General features: G+C 40.0%; 1 protein-coding gene across 1 annotated transcript in view; it reads right to left on the bottom strand.

The window, feature by feature from the left end:
- Positions 1–18,472, bottom strand: part of SYN2 (synapsin II) — a 262,810-nt gene extending 244,338 nt beyond the window's left edge. Inside the window, exon 1 of the mRNA XM_051982468.1 lies at positions 17,661–18,472. Coding sequence (XP_051838428.1) covers positions 17,661–18,070 — 410 coding nt within the window. The 5' untranslated portion in view covers positions 18,071–18,472. The remainder of the gene's footprint in view (positions 1–17,660) is intronic.
- Between the last annotated feature and the right edge of the window lie 1,359 nt (positions 18,473–19,831).

The raw sequence follows: 19,831 nt of genomic DNA, 5'->3' as shown, positions 1-19,831 counted from the left end.
TCCAGGGGAGACTGAAGAACAGTTTACAAAGTGAAACTAGTATCTCTCCTCTGTTCTTAAGGACACTGGACAGCTCCCAGTCCATACTAGAAGCCCAACTTGTCTGAGCTATTCTATTTTTATTTTTTTTTATATATATTTTATTTGTTTTATTATTTTGAGAGGGTTTTGTTTGTTTTTTCAGTTTTCCAAAATCTCCTATGCAGCATTCTCCACTCCACTCCCACCCTCACAGTGGGGAAGATCTCAAACTACTATCAGATTTCATATACTCAGGGATCAGAGAATCATTAAATGGGGGGATTAACCTGAAGCTCAAATCTTTCATTAACTTCCATTTAAATAATTTTTAATAGGTGGGATAGGACATAGTCCTGGATTATTTTTCCTCATCTTTATCTTCCTTCTTTTTCTCCTCTTCCTCTTCTTCCTCCTTACCTTCTTCCTTCAATTCTAATATAAAGTGGGATGAATCTTAGCTGTGATATCAAAGGATCAGGATTTGAATTCCATCTTTCTATTTCTGTGATCCCAGGCAGGTTGTAGCCTCCCTGGGCCTCAGTTTCCTTACCTGTAAAATGAAGGTATTGAGCAAAATAGCCTCTGAAGTCATTTTTAAATCTAGGTCTATGATCCTATAACATACTTTAATAACCAGCCTCAGAATGACCTTAGGTTTGGGGATTATGATCCCCATTTTACAGATGAGAAATCAATCAGATTCTACCAAGAATCATAGGAAGGATTCAGATTATGATCTTTCATGATCCCTCTCCTTCCCTTGTAAGGAAAATATTTTTCAGCTGTATATATACACAAACTATTCCAAGAGACCTAACATTTTATGAAGCTGTTTTTTTCCAAGTAGTAAATGCTATGACATGCCTAGTCATACCTAACCCAATCCAACTTATTGCTGCAGCTAATGCCTATTTAATGTCAGAGCAGAGGGAGGGAAGATGAAGAGGATGCAATGTATATAGAAGACACCAGTTCCAGTGTCAGAAAAATCCAGAATTGGATCCTGCCTCTGACACCAGCCATATGGTCTTGGACAAGTCACATTTTTGAGACTCAAATTTTTCATCTTAAAATGGAGGCGTAGGACTAGAAAAAACCTAATTAATGTCCTTTCTAGACATGTCTATATCTAGAGTCTTATTTTCTCTCTGTTCCACCTGAAGTAGGGCAACAACAACTATCCCCCTCTTCCTTTGACATAGAGAGAGACATGGAGACCAACTACTTCTTCTGCTAGTATCTGTGAAAAAACATATCTGCTCAAGGTTTGGTGTGAGAGTTCAAGTCTGGTACACAGATGCCAGAAAAGGAATCAATTACCTTAGTGCTGAAGAAAACAAAGAGATCTGGAAAATGCCCCAAAGGGATGTTCCCGTGCAGCTCCATGCCAGGTGCTCCCTTGACCAGGTTTCCAACAACAGCCATGCTCTCTCTCAGTTAGCTTTCCTTCAAATCACAGAGCTTAGAAGATTTCCAAAAGTGTCCCTCCATCTTCTCCCCCCCCCCGCCAAAAAAAAATGAGCATCATCCTTTTGAAATTCTTTTCAATTACTTTCTAAAGTCAGATTTTTTAAAGCAGAGGTAGTCTAAGAAGAGGGGGAGGGGGAAAGAAGAGAAGAAAGAAAAGGAGGCAGAGGAAAGGGAGAAAGGAAGAAGAAATGGAGGAAAAAGAGAAGAGGAGGAAAGAGGAAAAAGAGGAAGAAAAGGCAAAGGAGGAGGAAGATGAGGAAAGAGGAGAGGGAAAGGAAGAGAAGAGAAAGAAGGAGAATAGGAAGGAGCAAAGAAAAGAGGAGAACTGGAGGAAGAAGGGAAGGAGGAGGAAGAGGAAGAGGAGAAAAATAATCCAGGATTATATCCTTGTTTCTCAGATTTATTTCTAGCATTAATTTGGCAAGGGACATAGCAAGGGATTTTCAGCCAGAGGAGTTGTGTCTAAATCCTCATTTTGCTTCTTACTATAGATATAATGGTGAGCAAGTTATTTTGTCTCTCTAGGTTTCATGTAAAATAAAATTGTCTCTAAGATCTCATCCAGTTCTACATTTATGATCCTTTGATCTGGCTTCAAAGATGGGTTCTGATATTCACTATTTTTAATCTGTCTCAGTTTTTTCATTTGTAAAATGGGGATAATAATACCTGCCTCTCAGCTTATCACAAGGATCTAATAAGATAATATTTGTAAAGTTCATTTCTAGCTTTAAAGCCCTATATAAATGCTAGCTGTTATTATTAAGTAGTCTACCCAGACTCACAGATATTAATGGCAAAGTTAGGAGCTAAACCCATTTTCTTCTGTCTCCAAATCTACTGCTCACTATGATAAGCACTTGTTGCCTGACTAAAGAGCTTCCATTTACATAGTTCTTGCTTACTTAGTTATTTCAACAGATCCTTACAACTTTAGAATGTGCTATTATCCCCATTTTCCTGATAAGGAAACTGAGACTGGGAGAGGTTAAGTGACTGGTCCAAAATCATACAGCTAAGAAGCATCTCTGTTGGGTCTTTCTTAGTCTTCTTGTTGTTTGTCCTTCATTCTCGAAGAGGACCTTCACAGATGGATTTAAGTGAGGGAGGGCTGTGCAAGGTCCCCTTGCCTCCAGAACCATCTGGATCCAGCGACAAGCTATAGATCAAGACATGTATTCACTACGCTGCTTAGCCGCCTAATATCTCACCTGGTGCTTTCTGTATCCGGGGGATGGCTGTAAGAGGCGATAAGAGCCAGTGTATCCACTCCCAGCTCTGACAGAAGTGACAGGGAATAAATCTAAGCAGAGGAACTCACATTGCAGATCAAGTCAATCGATTTTGAGTTTTGGCGGTGGTAACTTATTGCCGCCAGTAGGGGGCAGCAAGCACCCCAAAAAGGAAGTCATCACCTTTCCATTATTCCTCACTCAGAGCCTGGACCCCACTGACAGTGTGGCAGCCGTTCGGCAAGGTGTGGCCACCGGCTCAGCCCACCTAAATATGGGGGAGGGGTATTATACGCAAAATAAGGGAGAGAAGGAAGGATGAAGCAAAAATAAAACGCAAAATAGGGTTTGGGAGAAAGGACAAGGAAGAAAGCCAAAATGAGAAAAGAACTGACTCTGTGGTGGAGGGTGGGGGAGGATGGAAAGAAACCAGACTACAAACTCCGTGGGAGCAGAGACCATGACGCGTGTGTATTTGTGGCTCTTCCCGTGCCTAGCATGGTGCTTCGCCTGAGGTTGGATGGATGCGATATGTCACCTTCAGTGCCACTGGCAGGGAGAGGAGGCTAAACTGCACAGAAGAGGAAACACAAGTGACATCCTTTCGATTGCCCGTTCTGGGACAAAGCCCTAAAGGTTACGACTCTGAAAAAGAAGTTCTCCCGCCCCCAAATGATATTCTCCTTCCATATGCCATATGAACTAATCAGCCGTGTCTGAAATAACGGGGAACCATTTTGGGAGTCACTGGACGTTCTCTCCTAAATTAGTCATTTTAAAGGTAGATATTCCTGGGAAAGGTAAACATCAAAAGAGCATGACTGAATTTGCCGGATTCTTTTTCTCCCTTCTCCAAAAGACCCAGGTGCCTGAAAAAATGAAAAGGGGTCAAAGGCGACATGTAAGAGCCCTTTAAAGAATGAAAGGTACATTATTACCGAAGGAACCTGGGGGTTCCCTTTACCATTCTGCTCTGGGCTACTTGTACAAAAAAGAAACAGCTAGGAAAGCACAATCAGGCAGATAAATCTCCAGAGAAATATTTTCCATTTTTCTTCCATTTTGTCTCATTAGTAGGATTTGTTCACAAACCAAGGTGCCAGGTGACTGCATATCGGTTTCTCTCCTTTCTCCTCACCCACACAGATGTGGCTAAGAACCTCCAAACTCCTATGAAAATCTCTAGGGTAGGCAAGCCAAGGAAAATCTTCATCAGAGGGAAGGAGGGGAAAGGACTCCATGGTGAATTTCTGTGTCCACAATGACACTTCCTCTGGTGAGCAATAATCCCTACTTTGAGCCTGCCATTCCAGCCTTCATCCTAGAACTGCACACAGCTTTTAGATTCCCAGCTGCATCTGTGTGGGTGGTTAAAACACAGGATGAACAATGCCTCATACGCATCATGCAGTTTCCAGTTGTCTTGCAGACAAGCCTCCCAGACAAGCACGCACATATGCACACCAGGATCATCTCTAAACCCATAAAAAGAGGAGGGCCAGCTTCTGTTGAAGGGGACATTGGTGACGACAATGCTCTGGCTTTGTATAAGAGATGTGTTCCTGAAAAATCTGTAAGAAAGATTGTTTTTTTAAAAAAACTAAAATGGGGATGAGGGGAAAGGGAAGAAGATTTCCCTGTTCGTGGAACCTTGCTGAGAATCACTTTTCCAAAGAGAATAATAGCTTTAGTAATGGGGGGAAAAAACTTGATTCATCTGCTTGAGGATAAATTTCTTTTGTTGTTGTTTTTTTCCTTATTTTTTATATTAAATGTGTTAAAATATATGTTAAATCCAATATATGTATACATATTAATACAATTATCTTGCTGCACAAGAAAAATCAGATCAAAAAGAAAAAATAAATGAGAAAACAAAATGCAAACAATAACAAAAAGAGTGAAAATGCTATCTTGTGGTCCACTCTGTGGATTGTCCCTCTCTACACTGTCCCCACTACATTTCTCTGGGTGTAGATGGCTCTTTTCATCACAAGATCATTGGAACTGGCCTTAATCATCTCATTGTTGGAAAGAGTCCAATTTCTTAGAGTATTTCCAAAATGTATTTGGGAAAGAACCCATTTATGGGGGAATACAACCTGGGAATGAGTGTTGAGATGGGATTCTAGAAATCCTAAGCTGCTTCTCCCTACATCCACAAGTATCCATATTCAAAAGATGTCACGAATTTATAGTATGAAAGGTGACTACATCAGCAAGAATGAGATAGCTAATGGAAGAAGCCCCCAACGTGGACAAATACTCATTTCCCACTTCTAAACCTTTGTATAGAGACTTTTCCCCATGCAAGGAATGGACATTCTACTCACCTTTCTGCTGGGGATCCTTAGTCCCTTTGGAGGCTCTGGAGATAGGTCATCTCTTCCAAGAGGTCTTGGCTGATTCCACAGTTGGGAGTGCTCTCCAAAGCCCATCATCTCCCATGTTACTTTGTGTTATTTACACTATCTAGTCTTTGCATCCCTTCTCCCAATAAGATGAAAACTCCTGAGGGAAGCAACTAGATTCTAGCAGTTTCTAGTCCATTTAAACAAATGCATTCTGAATTGAACTGAGAGGAAGCAACTCCTCATTCACTAAGGAAACATGAAATTAAGTTAAAGCAGGTGCCTAACCTGATAAGATTCTAGAGTTAGAACCTTGGCTGACTTAGGCAATATTATGAGACATATTATAATTATTGAGTAACCAGAGCTAGGATGAGGAATAAGCAGCTGCCTAACAGATAATGCGTGAAGGACACCATGAAAGACACCATTAAATATTACTTGTGCAGATGCATAGCTTTTTAAAGCCAATTTTTTTTTATTTTTCATGAAATGTAGATATTTATTTTTAGATTTTCATGGAAAAAATGCTAGATTTAGAGCCAAAGAACTGGTTTTCATCTCAGCTCTTCTTACCAGCTGTGTTATAGAGCAAACCATTTGATAATTCTGGGCCTCAGTTTCCCTTTTTGTAAAGATGATAGATTGGTCAACAATCAGTGATGTTATATTCACATAGAAACATATCCTTGCATCTGCAAACTGACTTAGAAAAACACAAGTTAACATTATCCATATTGTATTGTACTTTTATTTATTTTGTTAAACATTACCCAATTACATTTTAATCTGATTGGACTATACTTGGAAGTTTTGCAGGCTTCTTACCCTTGTGGTCTAAATGATCCCAAGCTCATTTTCAGTTCTGAAGCCTATCCTCCCTACTCCCACAACCACCAAAAGACAGTGGTTTCAGTAAAAACTCAAAGAATCAAGGACACAGGAGATTCCATTTTCAAACTTAGGAGAACAAAAAATGCCTGGCTATTAATGTAATCATATGATTGAAATCACTACAGTCTGCTGTATTCTGAAGGGACAGGAGAAAAACCAGCAGTGAAGATTAACACTACATCCCCTATTCCCAATCCAGATTCTAAAGATTGGGAAACTGGGAGAAAAAGTGAAAAAATATTTGGCTGGGATAATATTTTATTGGGGAACCTCATGGTAAGACAGAATGAAATTCACTTTGTGTTCATGTTAATACAAAGTACATAGCCTGACATATTAAATGCCTGGGAAGGAGCTAACGGCAACTTTCAATAATAATGACTTCCATTTCAATGACATTTTATATTTTACAAAATGATTTCCTCATAACAGCCTCATGAGGAGAGACAATCCAAAAATTATTATCCCCATTTTACAAATAAGAAACTAAGGACCAGTTTAAATCAATATTACCAGCAGAATCAATATTGATACTTGAGATAGTCATTGTATTATTAAATGATAAAAGATTGCAAAAGTTTTTACTAATCAGTAATGATACCAAAAAATCAATTCCTATTTACATGATAATAACAAACATCTACATACCACTTAATATTATCCTTTCAGGCTTTGTACTAAGGACTCCACAATTCTTATCTCATTTAATCCACACAACAACCTCGGGAGGTAAAGCTATTATTATCCCCATTTTACAGATGAGAAAACTGAAGCAAACAGAGGTGGAGTGACTTGTTCAGTATCACATAGCTAGTAAATGACTGAAACTGGATTTGAATTGAAGTCTTCCTGACTTTACCCCCAACATTCTATCTAGTTGTCCTATTTAAAGTTGATAAAGAATTTTTCTCATAGCACCTGGAAAAGGTGGATACTGCAAGCATTATTAAACTCATTTTGCATATCAATCTGAAATTCAGTGAGATTAAGTAAATTGCCTAAGGTCAAGAAGGTGATAAATATCAGTATTAAAGTCCAATTTCAGGTCCTTCTCTTCTTCTGTAATAAATTACTGTGTTAGTCACTAGGAAAAATGGAAGAAGAAGCAATTCTGTTTATGTAAGTGATTGTAATCATTTTTTCCTTTCCTAGTAAAATATTAATAATAAAAATAATAGTAGTAATAGTAGCATGAGGAGCCTCCAGATTAGCTATTCCAAATTCAAAATATTCTATACTTCCACCTCCATTGAAAATTGCAGCTTATAAGCCCCCATCAGTAGGTTTCCTTTTTCTCTATCAGACAAAAGACAAGCAAAGCAAAGCAAAAACATATAATAAAATAGCATAATGAAAAAGGTCACAATAGAACACTTTCCCCATAAGCGTAAGGCATATTTTAGAATTATATCTGAGAAGAACACATAAAAAAATTAAATATGACCATATATGTGGAGGGTTAACTTGTTCTTCTAGCTCGGCATTGGCTACTGATCTCATAATGACTGTTGAGCACATATTCTTAGAAGCTCAGTGTGGCTGTCTCATTTCTACTAGGAGCTGCTCCCTGCTACCAGATTTTTTTAAGGAATATTGATTGGGATCCCCAAACCCTTTTAACAGGACATAAGGTTAAAACTGTTATTTACCTATTAAAATGTTTTTCTATTTTCCAACTACATATCTCTGGTAGGCTTGATTTTCTTCAAATAATTCAACCAAAACTATATCACAAAATATTGAATGCAGAAGCAGATTTGAGAAACCAAGTCCCTTTTATTGAGCTAATAGACATTAGAGAGACTTGGAAAATGTGCAAAGCAATTCCACTCTTGCCATTACTTTTTTTTTGCTTTGGAAAAAATTTTTTATTAAAAATGTTATTTATATTACCATGTAATGAGTTTATTTTTAAGTATTAATAAATAAATATTTTAAATATATCCATTTTAATTGCCAAAACAAACCCTCTTTGAGGTACTCAATAGTTAAGACTATAAAAGGGTCCTAAGGTCAAAGAGGATGCTAAATTATAACATGGGGATAGATAGATAGATAGAAACACACACACATATATATATATATATTTTTAAATAGCATGGTTAGAATCTTCTCCAGATAAAATAAGTTGTAGTCTTTTAGTCACAACCATCATATTCTACTCACAAAAACCAAACAGTGCCCTGAATTAAGTTCTCCTTTCTTTTCAATTCTTATCTGGGTAGCATTAGAAACTCTATTTTAATTTAGCATTAGACCTTCCCTACATCTTTTTTTATTACCAAGAAATAAATGTGAACCAGAGCAAAAGGTAAAATAAGTAAGCATGGTCTTTATTCCCCAAAGGGAACTAAGTAGTACAATGAACAGAGTCCTGGAACAACTGTCTATTAGGACAAAAAGACCTATGTTCAAATCCCATTTCAAATGAATACCAGCTGTTTGGCCCTGACCAAGTCACTTGATTTCTATCTGCCTTTAAGGTGAGGATCATAATAGCACTTACCTCCCAGAATTGTGGTGAGGCTCAAAAAGTGTCTACACATAATAGATCTTTTCTTTTTTTCCTGAGGCAATTGGGGTCAAGTGACTTACCATGGATCACACAGCTTAAACATAATGGATTCTTAATTAATACTTGTTTCCTTTCACCCATCTACACTATATTCCTATCTTTATCATGCATATTATCAGTAGTCCCATTATTTTGGCACAATGATTTAACCAATGAAGAAGCTTGCTTTTTTTTTTTAAGCAATTACAACTCACATTGACCTGTAATCTGTCTTACACACTTCAAAGTCTATAAAATTTTCATCATAATAATCCTATATCATTGGTAGCACAAGCATTAACTCTCACATTTTATATATTCAATCCAATCCAATTCCATAAATATGTATTAAGAATATGTGTAACATACAAAGACAAAAAAAAAAAATTTGTCTCTACCCTTAAGTTGCTGATCTTCTGAGATTCTTCTGGATAGGGAAACTTCCCAGGGACACTCAGCCAATAGATACAGGTCAGGGCTGTGAAATCAGGTCTTTTGATTCGGGGTTTAGCGATCTTTCCCCTAAAAACCCAAAACCCAGCTACCTCTGGGTACATATTAAGCCAAACATTTTTGAGATTTGGAATCAGGAAGAGATGAGTCTGAATTCAGCCTCTGACACTAGCTATGTGACCAAGAGCAAGTACTTTTCTTCTCCCTGAGCCTCAGTTTCTTCAAATATAAAATGGGATCTCATTTGCAGGATCTCCCAGTAGCCATCTAGTCTTATCTCACAGTGCCGTTTCAAGGCTGAAACAAGATAATATATGTTATTGCTTTGGCAAACTTTCAAAGTGCTGGTAAATGTCAGCTAGCATTATTAGCTCAAATTAATGATAGGTCCCACTTACATTGCACTTTACTTTAGATACAGATCTTTTTTGCTTTTCACCACCATGCTATAAGATCGATAGTATAATTATTTTTCCCATTTTGCATGTGAAGAAACTAAAACTCAAAGGGTTTAATGAATTCTATCACAAATGATAGAATTGTCAGAATCGGAAGCCAGGTCTTCTACCCTTTAATCAAGTACTCTTCCCACCTCCCCCCAAACCAGTCCCTTTCCTTTATGTCTGCCACAGTCCAAAAAACAAGTGTGTGATTGTCAGCTATGTTCTTAAAAAAGAAGTGTGTTAACGTCACGCCACATCTCCACGCCAACATTTTAACTAGGTTTCTTATAAATGCTCCCGTTACCTCACCGTAGATCATTCAAAATGGTCGACAGGGGCCTGTTGGGGTCATATTCATCCACCTTCAACAACTTTTTTAAAATTATCACTAGACACCATGCTGACAGGCTTCCTTTTGGGGACCATTATTTCTCAGGCAGCCTTGTTCACACAAATTGCTTATAGAAATTCACTGCTTGACTACATTCAGGTTTAAATCCTCCAGGTCCCCTCGGCAACATTTCCCTTTCCAATAACCAACTGGAGACCCCTCAAAGACCTGCAACAATATATGGTAGAGTTTGTCCAAAGCCCAAACCAGGGCAAGGCAATCAGCAAGGCTTTAAAATGGCCCCCTTTATGTGGCACAGAAACTTTGAGCTCCTATAATGCCTGTGACTTGGCTTATCACACAATTAAAACCAACATTCCACGGAGAGCAAAATTTGTTTGAATTAAAAACATTGTATGTGCATGTATAAAAACTATTTAAAAGGACCTTTTGATATCATCCCTTCCCAAATATTGCACCATAAGCAGCTGCCAGTCTTATCTACCCTTAGTTCTGCCAAAAGTTCAACCCCTTTTCAACAAATGCTTGTTGACACTACCTACCCCAAAACCAGAAATGAGTTGGAAGTTCTGATGTCTTCTGCCCTATTCAGGAAGTGGGGGTGATTAAAAAAAGATTTCAGATTGAATATGATAACAGTCAAAGTTTTCAAAAAGCTGGTACATGGTTACTTCAGACTCAATTGGGCAGAACCAGTAGAAAGTAACCTCCCTGAGGACAGAGATTCTTTTGTTTCTGTTTCTGTATCATAAATACTTAACACAATACCTTGCAGATGTAGTAGACACTTAAGTTCATCTTAGAGGGACAGATAGGTAGTGAAGTAGATAAGAGTATTGGTACTATAATCAGGAAGATCTGAATTCAAATCTGTCCTCAGGGACCTCACTATGTGAATCTATGCAAGTCATTTAATCCTAATTCCCTCAAAAAAAAAAAAAAAAGTTCATGTTAGATTGAATTAAACTAGGAACAAAGGTTGAGATTGACAAAGAGTAAAGCATAGGCTAATATAAAGTATCTCTTAACAGTCAGAATTATACAAAAGAAAGGGTCTGTCTGGTGAAGTAATAAGTTTCTCAGCCCTGAAAATCTGCAAAGCAAAGACTGCAAATATTAAGTCAGGTGTTTTCTGAGGTATGCATTAGGCTAGATGGCTACTGCGAGATCCTGTGACTTCATCCACAATATTGGTTCAGTATTCAGCAGAACATTTTTGGAAGTGGGAAAGGCAAACGGGAGCGCGTTGGTATTGTTGCTATTGTTGTTCAGTCGTGTCTGACTCCTTATGACCCCATTTGGAGTTTTCTTGGCAAAGTTACTAGAATGGTTTTGCCATTTCCTTCTCCAGCTCATTTTACAAATGAGGGAACTGAAGCAAACAAGGTTGAGTGACTTTGCCCCGGGTCACACTGCTAGGAAGTGTCTGAGGCGGGATTTGAACACAAGTCTCCTGGTTCCAAGCACAGTGACCTGTCTCCTTCACTACCTCACTGCCTGGAGGAAGAATAGAAGACAATAAAAAGGTAAAAGGACTGGTAACCATGTCATACAAAAACTGATTAAAGGAACTAGTCACCTTTATTTACCCTGAAAAAGACTTTGGGCATCATAATAGCTACCTTTCAGTGTTTGAAGGGCCATCATGTGGAAAATAATGGAATTTTTTTCTGTATGTTTTCCCTAGGAAAAATTAGAAGCAATGAATGGAAGAATTAGAGAAGCAAATTTATCCTTGACATAGAGATATACTTCTTAGTAATTCAATGTATTCAAAGGCAAAATCATTGGATGCTAAAGATCATCAGAGGCCTGATAATCACTGGTCAAGAAATGTTTTAGAGGGGATTCTTAATCAAGCTTGGCTTGGACTTGGAGAACTCTCTCTGGAGTCCCTCAGATATTGGGAACCATTTTACCAAATCTCGTAGGAAAAATCATACAAAAAAACCAGATGATGACATCCTCCCCACCCTCTAAAACAAACATCCCACCTTCTTGACTGCACTTTCCATAGGGAAAGCAACTTTTTACCTGTTTATAATTAAGATGCCAGTTTTGATACTCATTAGCTGTGTAATCATGAGCCAGTTTCTTGATCTCTAAGTCTCAATTTGTTCATCTGTAAAGTGGAGATAATAATTACATTGTCTACTTTATAAGATTTTTGCAAGGCCACCAGTTGGGGAATAGCAGAATAAGTTATGATATATGAATATAATAGAATATTACTGTTCTATAAGAAATGATGAGCTGGCTGATGTCAGAAAAGCCTGGAAAAAACTTATGAATTGATACTGAGTGAAGTAAGCATGACTAAGAGAGTACTGTACACAGTATCAACAAGATTATGTGATGATCAGTTATGATGGACTTGGCTCTTTTCAACAATGAAGTGATCCAAGATAATTCCAATAGACTTATGATAGAAAGTGCCATTCCCATCTAGAGAGAGAACTATGGAAACTGAATGTGGATCAAAACATAGTATTTTCTCCTTTTGTTTTTATTGTTTGCTTGCTTGTTTTTTTCTTTCTCATTTTTTCCCTTTTCATATGAGTTTTCTTGTGCAACTTGACAAATATGGAAATATATTTAGAAGAATTGTACATGGATATATTGGATTGCTTGCTGCCTTTGGGAGGGAGAAGGAAAGAGAGACAAAAAATTTTGGAACTCAACTTTTTATAAAGGTGAATGCTGAGCACAATCTTTGCATGTATTGGGGAAAATAAAATACTATTTTTAAAAGATTGTGAAGTCATTATTGAAATCTTACAGTGCTAAAGAAATGTGAGATATTATATTTATCAATCAATAGTCAGTAGCCTTTCATTAAGCATCTATTATGTGCCGGGCACTGTACTAAACACTATGGATAACAAAGACCAGCAAAAGACAGCTCTTGACCACAAAGAGTTTATAAGCTAATAAGAGCACACAATGAATAAAAAGAAACTAAGAAGTGAAGGAAGCATATTAGGGAACCATTTTGGGATGGGGAAACATTGAAGTCCTGAAGCCAAATGGAAGGATAAAGTCTTAAAAGCAAAAAGGAAATTTGAGTTTCACAGTTGATTCCATCTTGCATAAAGAAGAATTATTGGTGGAGATGAAGTCCAGGAGAGCATCTGTGTGGGAAATGTTCATATGCTGCCCTGGGCCCTCTCCTAAAATGGAAGATGTAGGAGGTATTCTCAGATGACCACTCTCTATTCTCTCCTAGCAGAAGGAGAGAGGGATGCCAAGGACAAGGAGTTCTCAGGAGCTGAGAGTTTTAGAGTTGATTCCATCTTGCAGTAAGAGGAATATCATCTTGGGCTACAGCAGCTATGCAGGACCAGTCTTAGAAATAAGTAATGATATATCCTAAAAGATCAAAAGCACTTTGTCTCCTAATATCTACCTACCCCATAAAAACAAAACAAAATAAAACTTTCCTTATTTGTCAAATGACGGTAGGGACAAAATATTGGACAAAATGTCTCTTGCAGTTTAATGAGTATGAAGATACTATAGAATCAATGAATCAAATTAAGGCCCTTTTTTTAAACCACAATTTATGGTATAGTATATACCATATATACCATAGGATATAATGTCTATACCAAAATAATATGACATTGATAAAATCGAGTACATTGGGAACACCAAAACTTCATGATAGCCAATAGTTTCAACCACCTCAAGCCCAATCTAATTCTAATTCTAGAGCCAGCAACAAGCAGCCAAAGAAACTAAGTACTGTGCTTTATAAATATTGGTGGTTGTTGTTATTGTAATTTTCATCATTATCATCATCAGATATCATCTGAGCCCTTAAGGGGTTTTTTATGTAGTTGATAATACGTAACATTCATACAGTGCTTTAAGGTTTACAAGGTCCTTTATGCCCATTGTTTCATTTGAGCTCTGGGATAGCTTTTTGAAGCATGTAATGTGAATATTACAAATGATAAAACTAAGGCAAACAGGATGAAGTGATTTGTCCAAGCTGGTAAGTAACCGAGGCTGGATTTGAACTCAGCTCTTTCCAACTCCAGACTGAGCACTCTGTCCTGGTTGCCCCAGTGCATTCCTAAATTGTTGATCCATTGAAAAGCAGCACCTGGGTAATCAAAATTGAACTGGACTGCAATGGTTTTCAAATTTGATATTGGTTCAAGAAGGTTCATATATAGGATATATGATACAGTTGAGATCTTTGTTTTTCTTTAACAAAGATCTCAACTGTATCGTTTTCTGAATCCCTATCTTTCTTCAAGGCTCGGCTCAACTACTACAACCTTTGAGGCTTTTTCTGGTTTCCAAAGATGCTGGTGTTTCTCACAAAACGTGTGTGTGTGTGTGTGTGTGTGTGTGTGTGTGTGTGTATAATATGCACATATATATTTCCTTTTATATATGTTATACATCAAGCTATTTCCTTAACCCCAGTAAAACAGAATGTGCTTGAAGTGAAAGCCTTTCAATTTTATCTCTGTAGTCCTAGTGCCTAGCACAGTGTCTGACACTTGAAAGATGCTTTTTAAATGTCCAAGACATTTAATTAAATTAGGCAGCAGGATTTGTATGGGCACAGGCATCTCTTCACCAGTTAGATTATAATGATGCTTTATGCTACCCTCCCAATGCTGCTACCCCAAAAATTGGTCCTTTTTCTTTATACACAAATACAAAAAAATCACTAAAACACAGAAGTAAATGACCCCTCCAACTTAGAAATATGAAATTTGAAATACTAGATGTTTATTAAAAATAATTTTAAGTACGCTTTTGGTGTTCTTAATATGTCCGTTGCAAAGGCAATTTCTTAAAGGAATTCTTAAAATTTACAATAATTTACAGATGTACAGTTTGAGAGCAGTGTAGAGATAATTTAGTCTAATAACCTCATTTTATATGTGAAGAAACTGAAGCTCAGAGAGTTAAAGGATATATCTATGGACACATACCTAGTGTCAGAAATAGGATTTAAATGCAATTCTTCTGGCTCTAGAGCCAATATTCTTTCTACTATGCTATGCTGTGTCTATTTCAAGGTATATTTTTAAATTCAGTGATTTTTTAAAATTTATATTTTAATGAAGTCATGTAACATCTGTGTCCATTTTAGTCATGTTATGGGGAGGAGTGCAATAATATAAAATGCAAAAATCTTTTAAAGAAAATACCCCAAGAGCTTCCCCATCTCCACCTCTCTTTACTCAGGAATATTCTGGAATCATTTTGAACTGGTTGGCTCTAGCTGATTGTTAAATTTTCATTGTGAATATTTACATTTTAAAAATCAACAAACTCTACAAATCAGGACTTGATTTGATGTTTTGTGGATTGATTTTAGACTTCAAGAAGTGGAGAAAATGTTAATAATCCAAATTAAATTTAAACGTGTGTCCTGTATACATTTTTCCCCAAAGAATCAAAATTAATTATTAATTAAAAATTTATCAGCACAAATTTCAGCCACCTCTTCCACACACACACACATACTGGTCAATGCCCAGATCCCTTTTCCCCCCACAACTAACAACAAAATATAATGGATCTCAATACTGTTAACTTGGCTGTTTTGAAAGCCTGTTTGACTTAAGACCTTCTTAAAATCACAGCTTTCAAAAACTATCTGTTAAAACCCTCCTGCTTCCATCTGTCTACCATACAGTTGAGAACAGAACACCAAAATTGTGCTGGGGTGGGGTGCTGAATGACTGTTTCTCATCTGCAACATTCACAAGGCATAAATGACACCTGTTAGTCCAACACTTTGATAGAAACTTAAATTGAAAGAGCAGCAGATTCTACCACCCATCATCATCATTTAGCACCTTGAGCACTTTTTAATTAAGTCCCCACACTTGCCCTGAGTAGGCACCTGGAAAACATCACATCTGCATCTAATTTCACAAAGAATATTTCACTACAACCACTTATCAATAATGACCAGGGTGTTCAATGAGCCTGAACACATTTCTAATGAATATTAATCCTGGAATTCTGGGAAATTCTGCCAACCATGGAGAGATAATACTAGTCTTCAGGGTTGATGAGTATTAGTCCGAGGGTCAATTATCATTTATTATGTGACTACTGTATGCCAGGTATTGTGCTAAGTGGTGTATTTATATATAAATGTTATAAGTTTGAAAAAAATCAAACAGTTGGCATTCAACACACGATGTCCTCTGCAGCTTTGGTTTGCATAAGCGTCTGGAGGTATGGTGAGGCAACATAAGGGGCAACGAGCCAAATTGTCTGGTCTAATGCTTAGCAATCTTTCTATAGGAGCAACAACCCTGAAATGATTCTAAAACTCTGAAAATACAAATTAAAGCCCAATCTTTCAGGAGAACCACAATATATATGCCAAATAGCCAATGTAGGATAGAGTATTTTTACCTAAAGAACAAAAACATGTATAGGGTGAGGAATTGAGCCAAAGAGCAGGAAGATATGATCCCTACAATGAAAAATATGAGTCATTAACATTCTTTCCTTCTCCAAATCCTGCTCTTCTTGAGATAAAGATCAAAACTCACCTCTTCCAAGAAATCTTTCCTGACCAGATCAAGCCACATTTCCTTATTGTGAATTTCTATAATACTTCTTGTCATAACAATTCTTTGGATACTTATAGATTGCCTTAGATTTTTATTTAATGGTTTCATGTATTTGACATATCTCTAACACAATTTACAGTCTTTGAAAGCAAAAGTCATGTTTTCTTTTAGCCCTACAAAGTGTTGAAAACAGTAAGTGCTCATTAGACTTGTTGAAATGAATGGAGCTGCAGATGAATGAGACACCATAGCTGTCTTTAAATGCCTTTCCTATTCTATTCCTAATTTGCCTCTGCACCATTCACCACTCCACCTTGTACCAGATGGCCATTTCCTGAAAATACCCCCCTCAAGGCTCTTTTTTTTTCCATCATGGGGGAAGGGAGAAAAAAATAAGATTAACAAATAAGCTCAATAGACAGCTGCCCCCCAGAGCCACAACGAGTAACAAGCATTATCGCATTCTCCATAACTCATTCCACCAACACCAACATCAGTCATCCCTTATAGAATCTGTATCTCAAAAGGAAGAATTGGGGGGGGGAGGTCGCAGGGGAGCAAAAATAATATTAATAAGCTAAAACATACATAGATAAAGTGGCAAAGCATACGAATACAAGAAATCCCATTCAGGAATGATGGTTCTGGAGTCTCCTCCAGTCCAGAGCTCTGTCAATGACAGAGGCTCCAAGAAACAAGTTGTGAGAAGGCTTGATTGTTTTCTGTTGTCAGCCTTAGTGTCTTGAGGATGTGTTTCAAGCTTCCCAGCCCTCCCGAAAATAACCAGTCAGATATCTCTTACTGATTCTTTCTTGAGCCTATTTTTTTTCACAATGTCACATATTCAGCTAAAACATTCCCCCAAGTTCATTACTTGCTGTGTAAAGTAGGACTTCCTATTATTATTTTTTTTACATTTTCTTAGTTTAAGCTTCTAGGCTTCTGCCACATGATCTGGAATTTGGCTAACAAATCTTTAATTGATCACATTTCCTAGTTTTAGACCCATGTCAAATTCCCTCTAGGCAACCTGGTAACCTCTTCAGGCTTTAAGCACGTACCTTCTCCCTCCACTCCCGCCCCTTCCAATTCCATAGCAAGCCTAGTCCACCCAATCGCCCATGCACGAAACATGTCTAGTTAAGAGATGGGGGGATGGGGAGCACTGGGGAAGAAGGAAGGATGAATGATTAGCCCGAGTGGTCTCAGCGTTAGAAGTGAATACGAGTACCGAGGTCAGCACCAGGGACAGCGACTACACCGGGGCCAGGGGTGGGGCAGCTGTGGGCCAGCCCCAGTGGCTGGGTAGCGAGAGTCGGGGCCCACCTACCAGTCAGTGTGCGGTTCATCAATGACCAGGAGCAACTTGGACTTTCTGGAGGCGGCAGGAGTGGTGGAGGGGGCGTCCACCAGCCCGGCCGAGGCGGCGGTCTGCTTCACGGCGTTGGACAGGGAGCTGAAGAAGCTGCTGCTCATGGACTGCACCGGGGCTGCTGGCTGAGCCTGCGGCGGGGCCGGCTGCGGCGCGGACTGCTGGGGTTGTCCCTGTCCCTGGGGCGGAGGAGGCCTTCGTTCGGGGGCCGGGGAGCCGGCAGCCGGCGGCCCGGCGGGGCCAGAGGCCGAGCCGGGAGGAGGGGGCGGCTGCTGTGGCTCAGGCCGCTGGAGGTCGGTCATGTAGCCATTGGGCAGGTTGGCGATGAAGCTGCTGTCGGAGAGGCGGCGCCGCAAGAAGTTCATCATCTGGCCGGAGGAGTGGGCGCGCTAAGCCCAGCAAAAACGGACAGACACGAACTGGGGAACGGAGAGCGAGCCCGGAACAGCCGCGGGAGGGCACGAGGCAAACAGGCAGGCAGGGCGCACCAGCTGGCCGCTAGCCGGGCAGAGAAGAGGGGCAGCGGCCCGCTCTCACCGCCCGGAGGACAACGCTGCTGGGCAGCGCTGGGCTCAAGCCGGGAGATGCACGCTGGCTGCTGCTGCAACTGAGACTACGGCTGTGGCTGCTGCTGCTCCTGCTGCGGCTGCTGCTGTGGCTGTGGCTGTGGCTGAGGCTGCTACTGCTCCGACGCCCGCCCGCAGCTCCCCCAGCCAGCCAGCTGACAGGATAGCCACCACCGACTGGAGCGCCGAATGTGCAGCGAGTGGGGGGCTGGAACGGCGGCGGCCAGGGGAGGGCTGCAGGGGCTGGGGCTGCAGGCTCCTCCCCTGCCCGCCCCGCCTCAAGCACCGCCCACTCCCGCGCCAGCCGCAGAGCGCATCCCCGAGCGCCCCTCTGCAGCTTAGTGGTCCCGCCTACTTCGCCCCCCTCCGTAGCTACGCCGTGCTCCAGACCTGCCCTCCCCGCATCAGATAGGACCTGAGGGAGACAGAGAGCTTCCTGGGACTAAGGGATGGAACTAACCGAATGTCCTTTCCACCCTACAATCCATGAGGTCCTGCATGACCCCGGGACCCCCCAGCCTGGGTAGAAGATAAAACTGCACCCGTAAGAGCCTAAACTATGGGGCTTAGAGTTTAGTCCTAGCCTAGCATGGCTTGGGAGAGACTTGATCTTTCAGAATATATTCAGTACCAACTCCCCTCTCCTCTTCCCCCTTCTCCCCCCCCCCTCCAACATCAACAACACACTCAAGGAAGGACTGTTTAAAGAGCATCTGTCTATAGATGTCGAAAAGCTTCCCTCTGCTTTTCTCACTCAGGATTTGTCTCTTCATTAACATGCAGGAGTGAATCTTGAGTTGTAGGTGAAGATGGTGATCTCTTGAAAATCCACCGTGCATTTTTTTTTGTTTTTGTTTTTGTTTTAGCTCATTGGCCATGGATTGTTAATGAGTCACTTGTCCATAATTCTGGCAAGCAGCCATAACTGCTGGCCCATCCTGTAGCCAGCCCCCAGAGAGGAGATAGCTTGGGGAAGCCTGAGGAAGATAGCTGAAGCCAGCGGGCAGTCTGCCTAGGCTCCAGGATGCTAAATAATGATAAACAAGGAGCAGGAAGCCAGGGTCCTTACATTCTTGGAGACCAGGCCTGTACAAGAAACCAGTACAAGAAATGAGAGTCCCCGCCAAGGCTCTGTCCTGGCTCTTTTCTTTTCCTTCTTCCTCCTCCCCTTCTTTCATTCTTCTCTCTCTCTCTCTCTCTCTCTCTCTCTCTCTCTCTCTCTCTCTCTCTCTCTCTCTCTCTCTCTCTCCTCTCTCTCTCTCTCTCTCTCTCTCTCTCTCTCTCTTCTCTCTCTCTCTCTCTCTCTCTCTCTCTCTCCTCTCTCTCTCTCTCCCTTTCTTTTCCCTTCTCTTTCCCCCCTTTTCCTTTCTCCCCCTCTCATTCCCTCTCTCTGTCTCTCTGTGTATACCTCTGTGTTTTTCTCTGCTTCTCTCTGTCTCTGTATCTTTGCTTCTTTCTGTGTGTTTCTCTGTCTCTCCACCTTCATAGCCTCAGTGATCTCAGCTCCTATGAGTTCCACATTCTTGGCTGCCTGTCTCCTTCCTACTATAACCTCCCCAAGCC

This window comes from Antechinus flavipes, chromosome 1 (assembly GCF_016432865.1).
Source record: "Antechinus flavipes isolate AdamAnt ecotype Samford, QLD, Australia chromosome 1, AdamAnt_v2, whole genome shotgun sequence".
NCBI classification, from domain to species: Eukaryota; Metazoa; Chordata; class Mammalia; order Dasyuromorphia; family Dasyuridae; genus Antechinus; species Antechinus flavipes.
The sequence above is the reverse complement of the archived record's forward strand: the minus strand, read 5'-3'. Positions and strand labels throughout refer to the sequence as shown.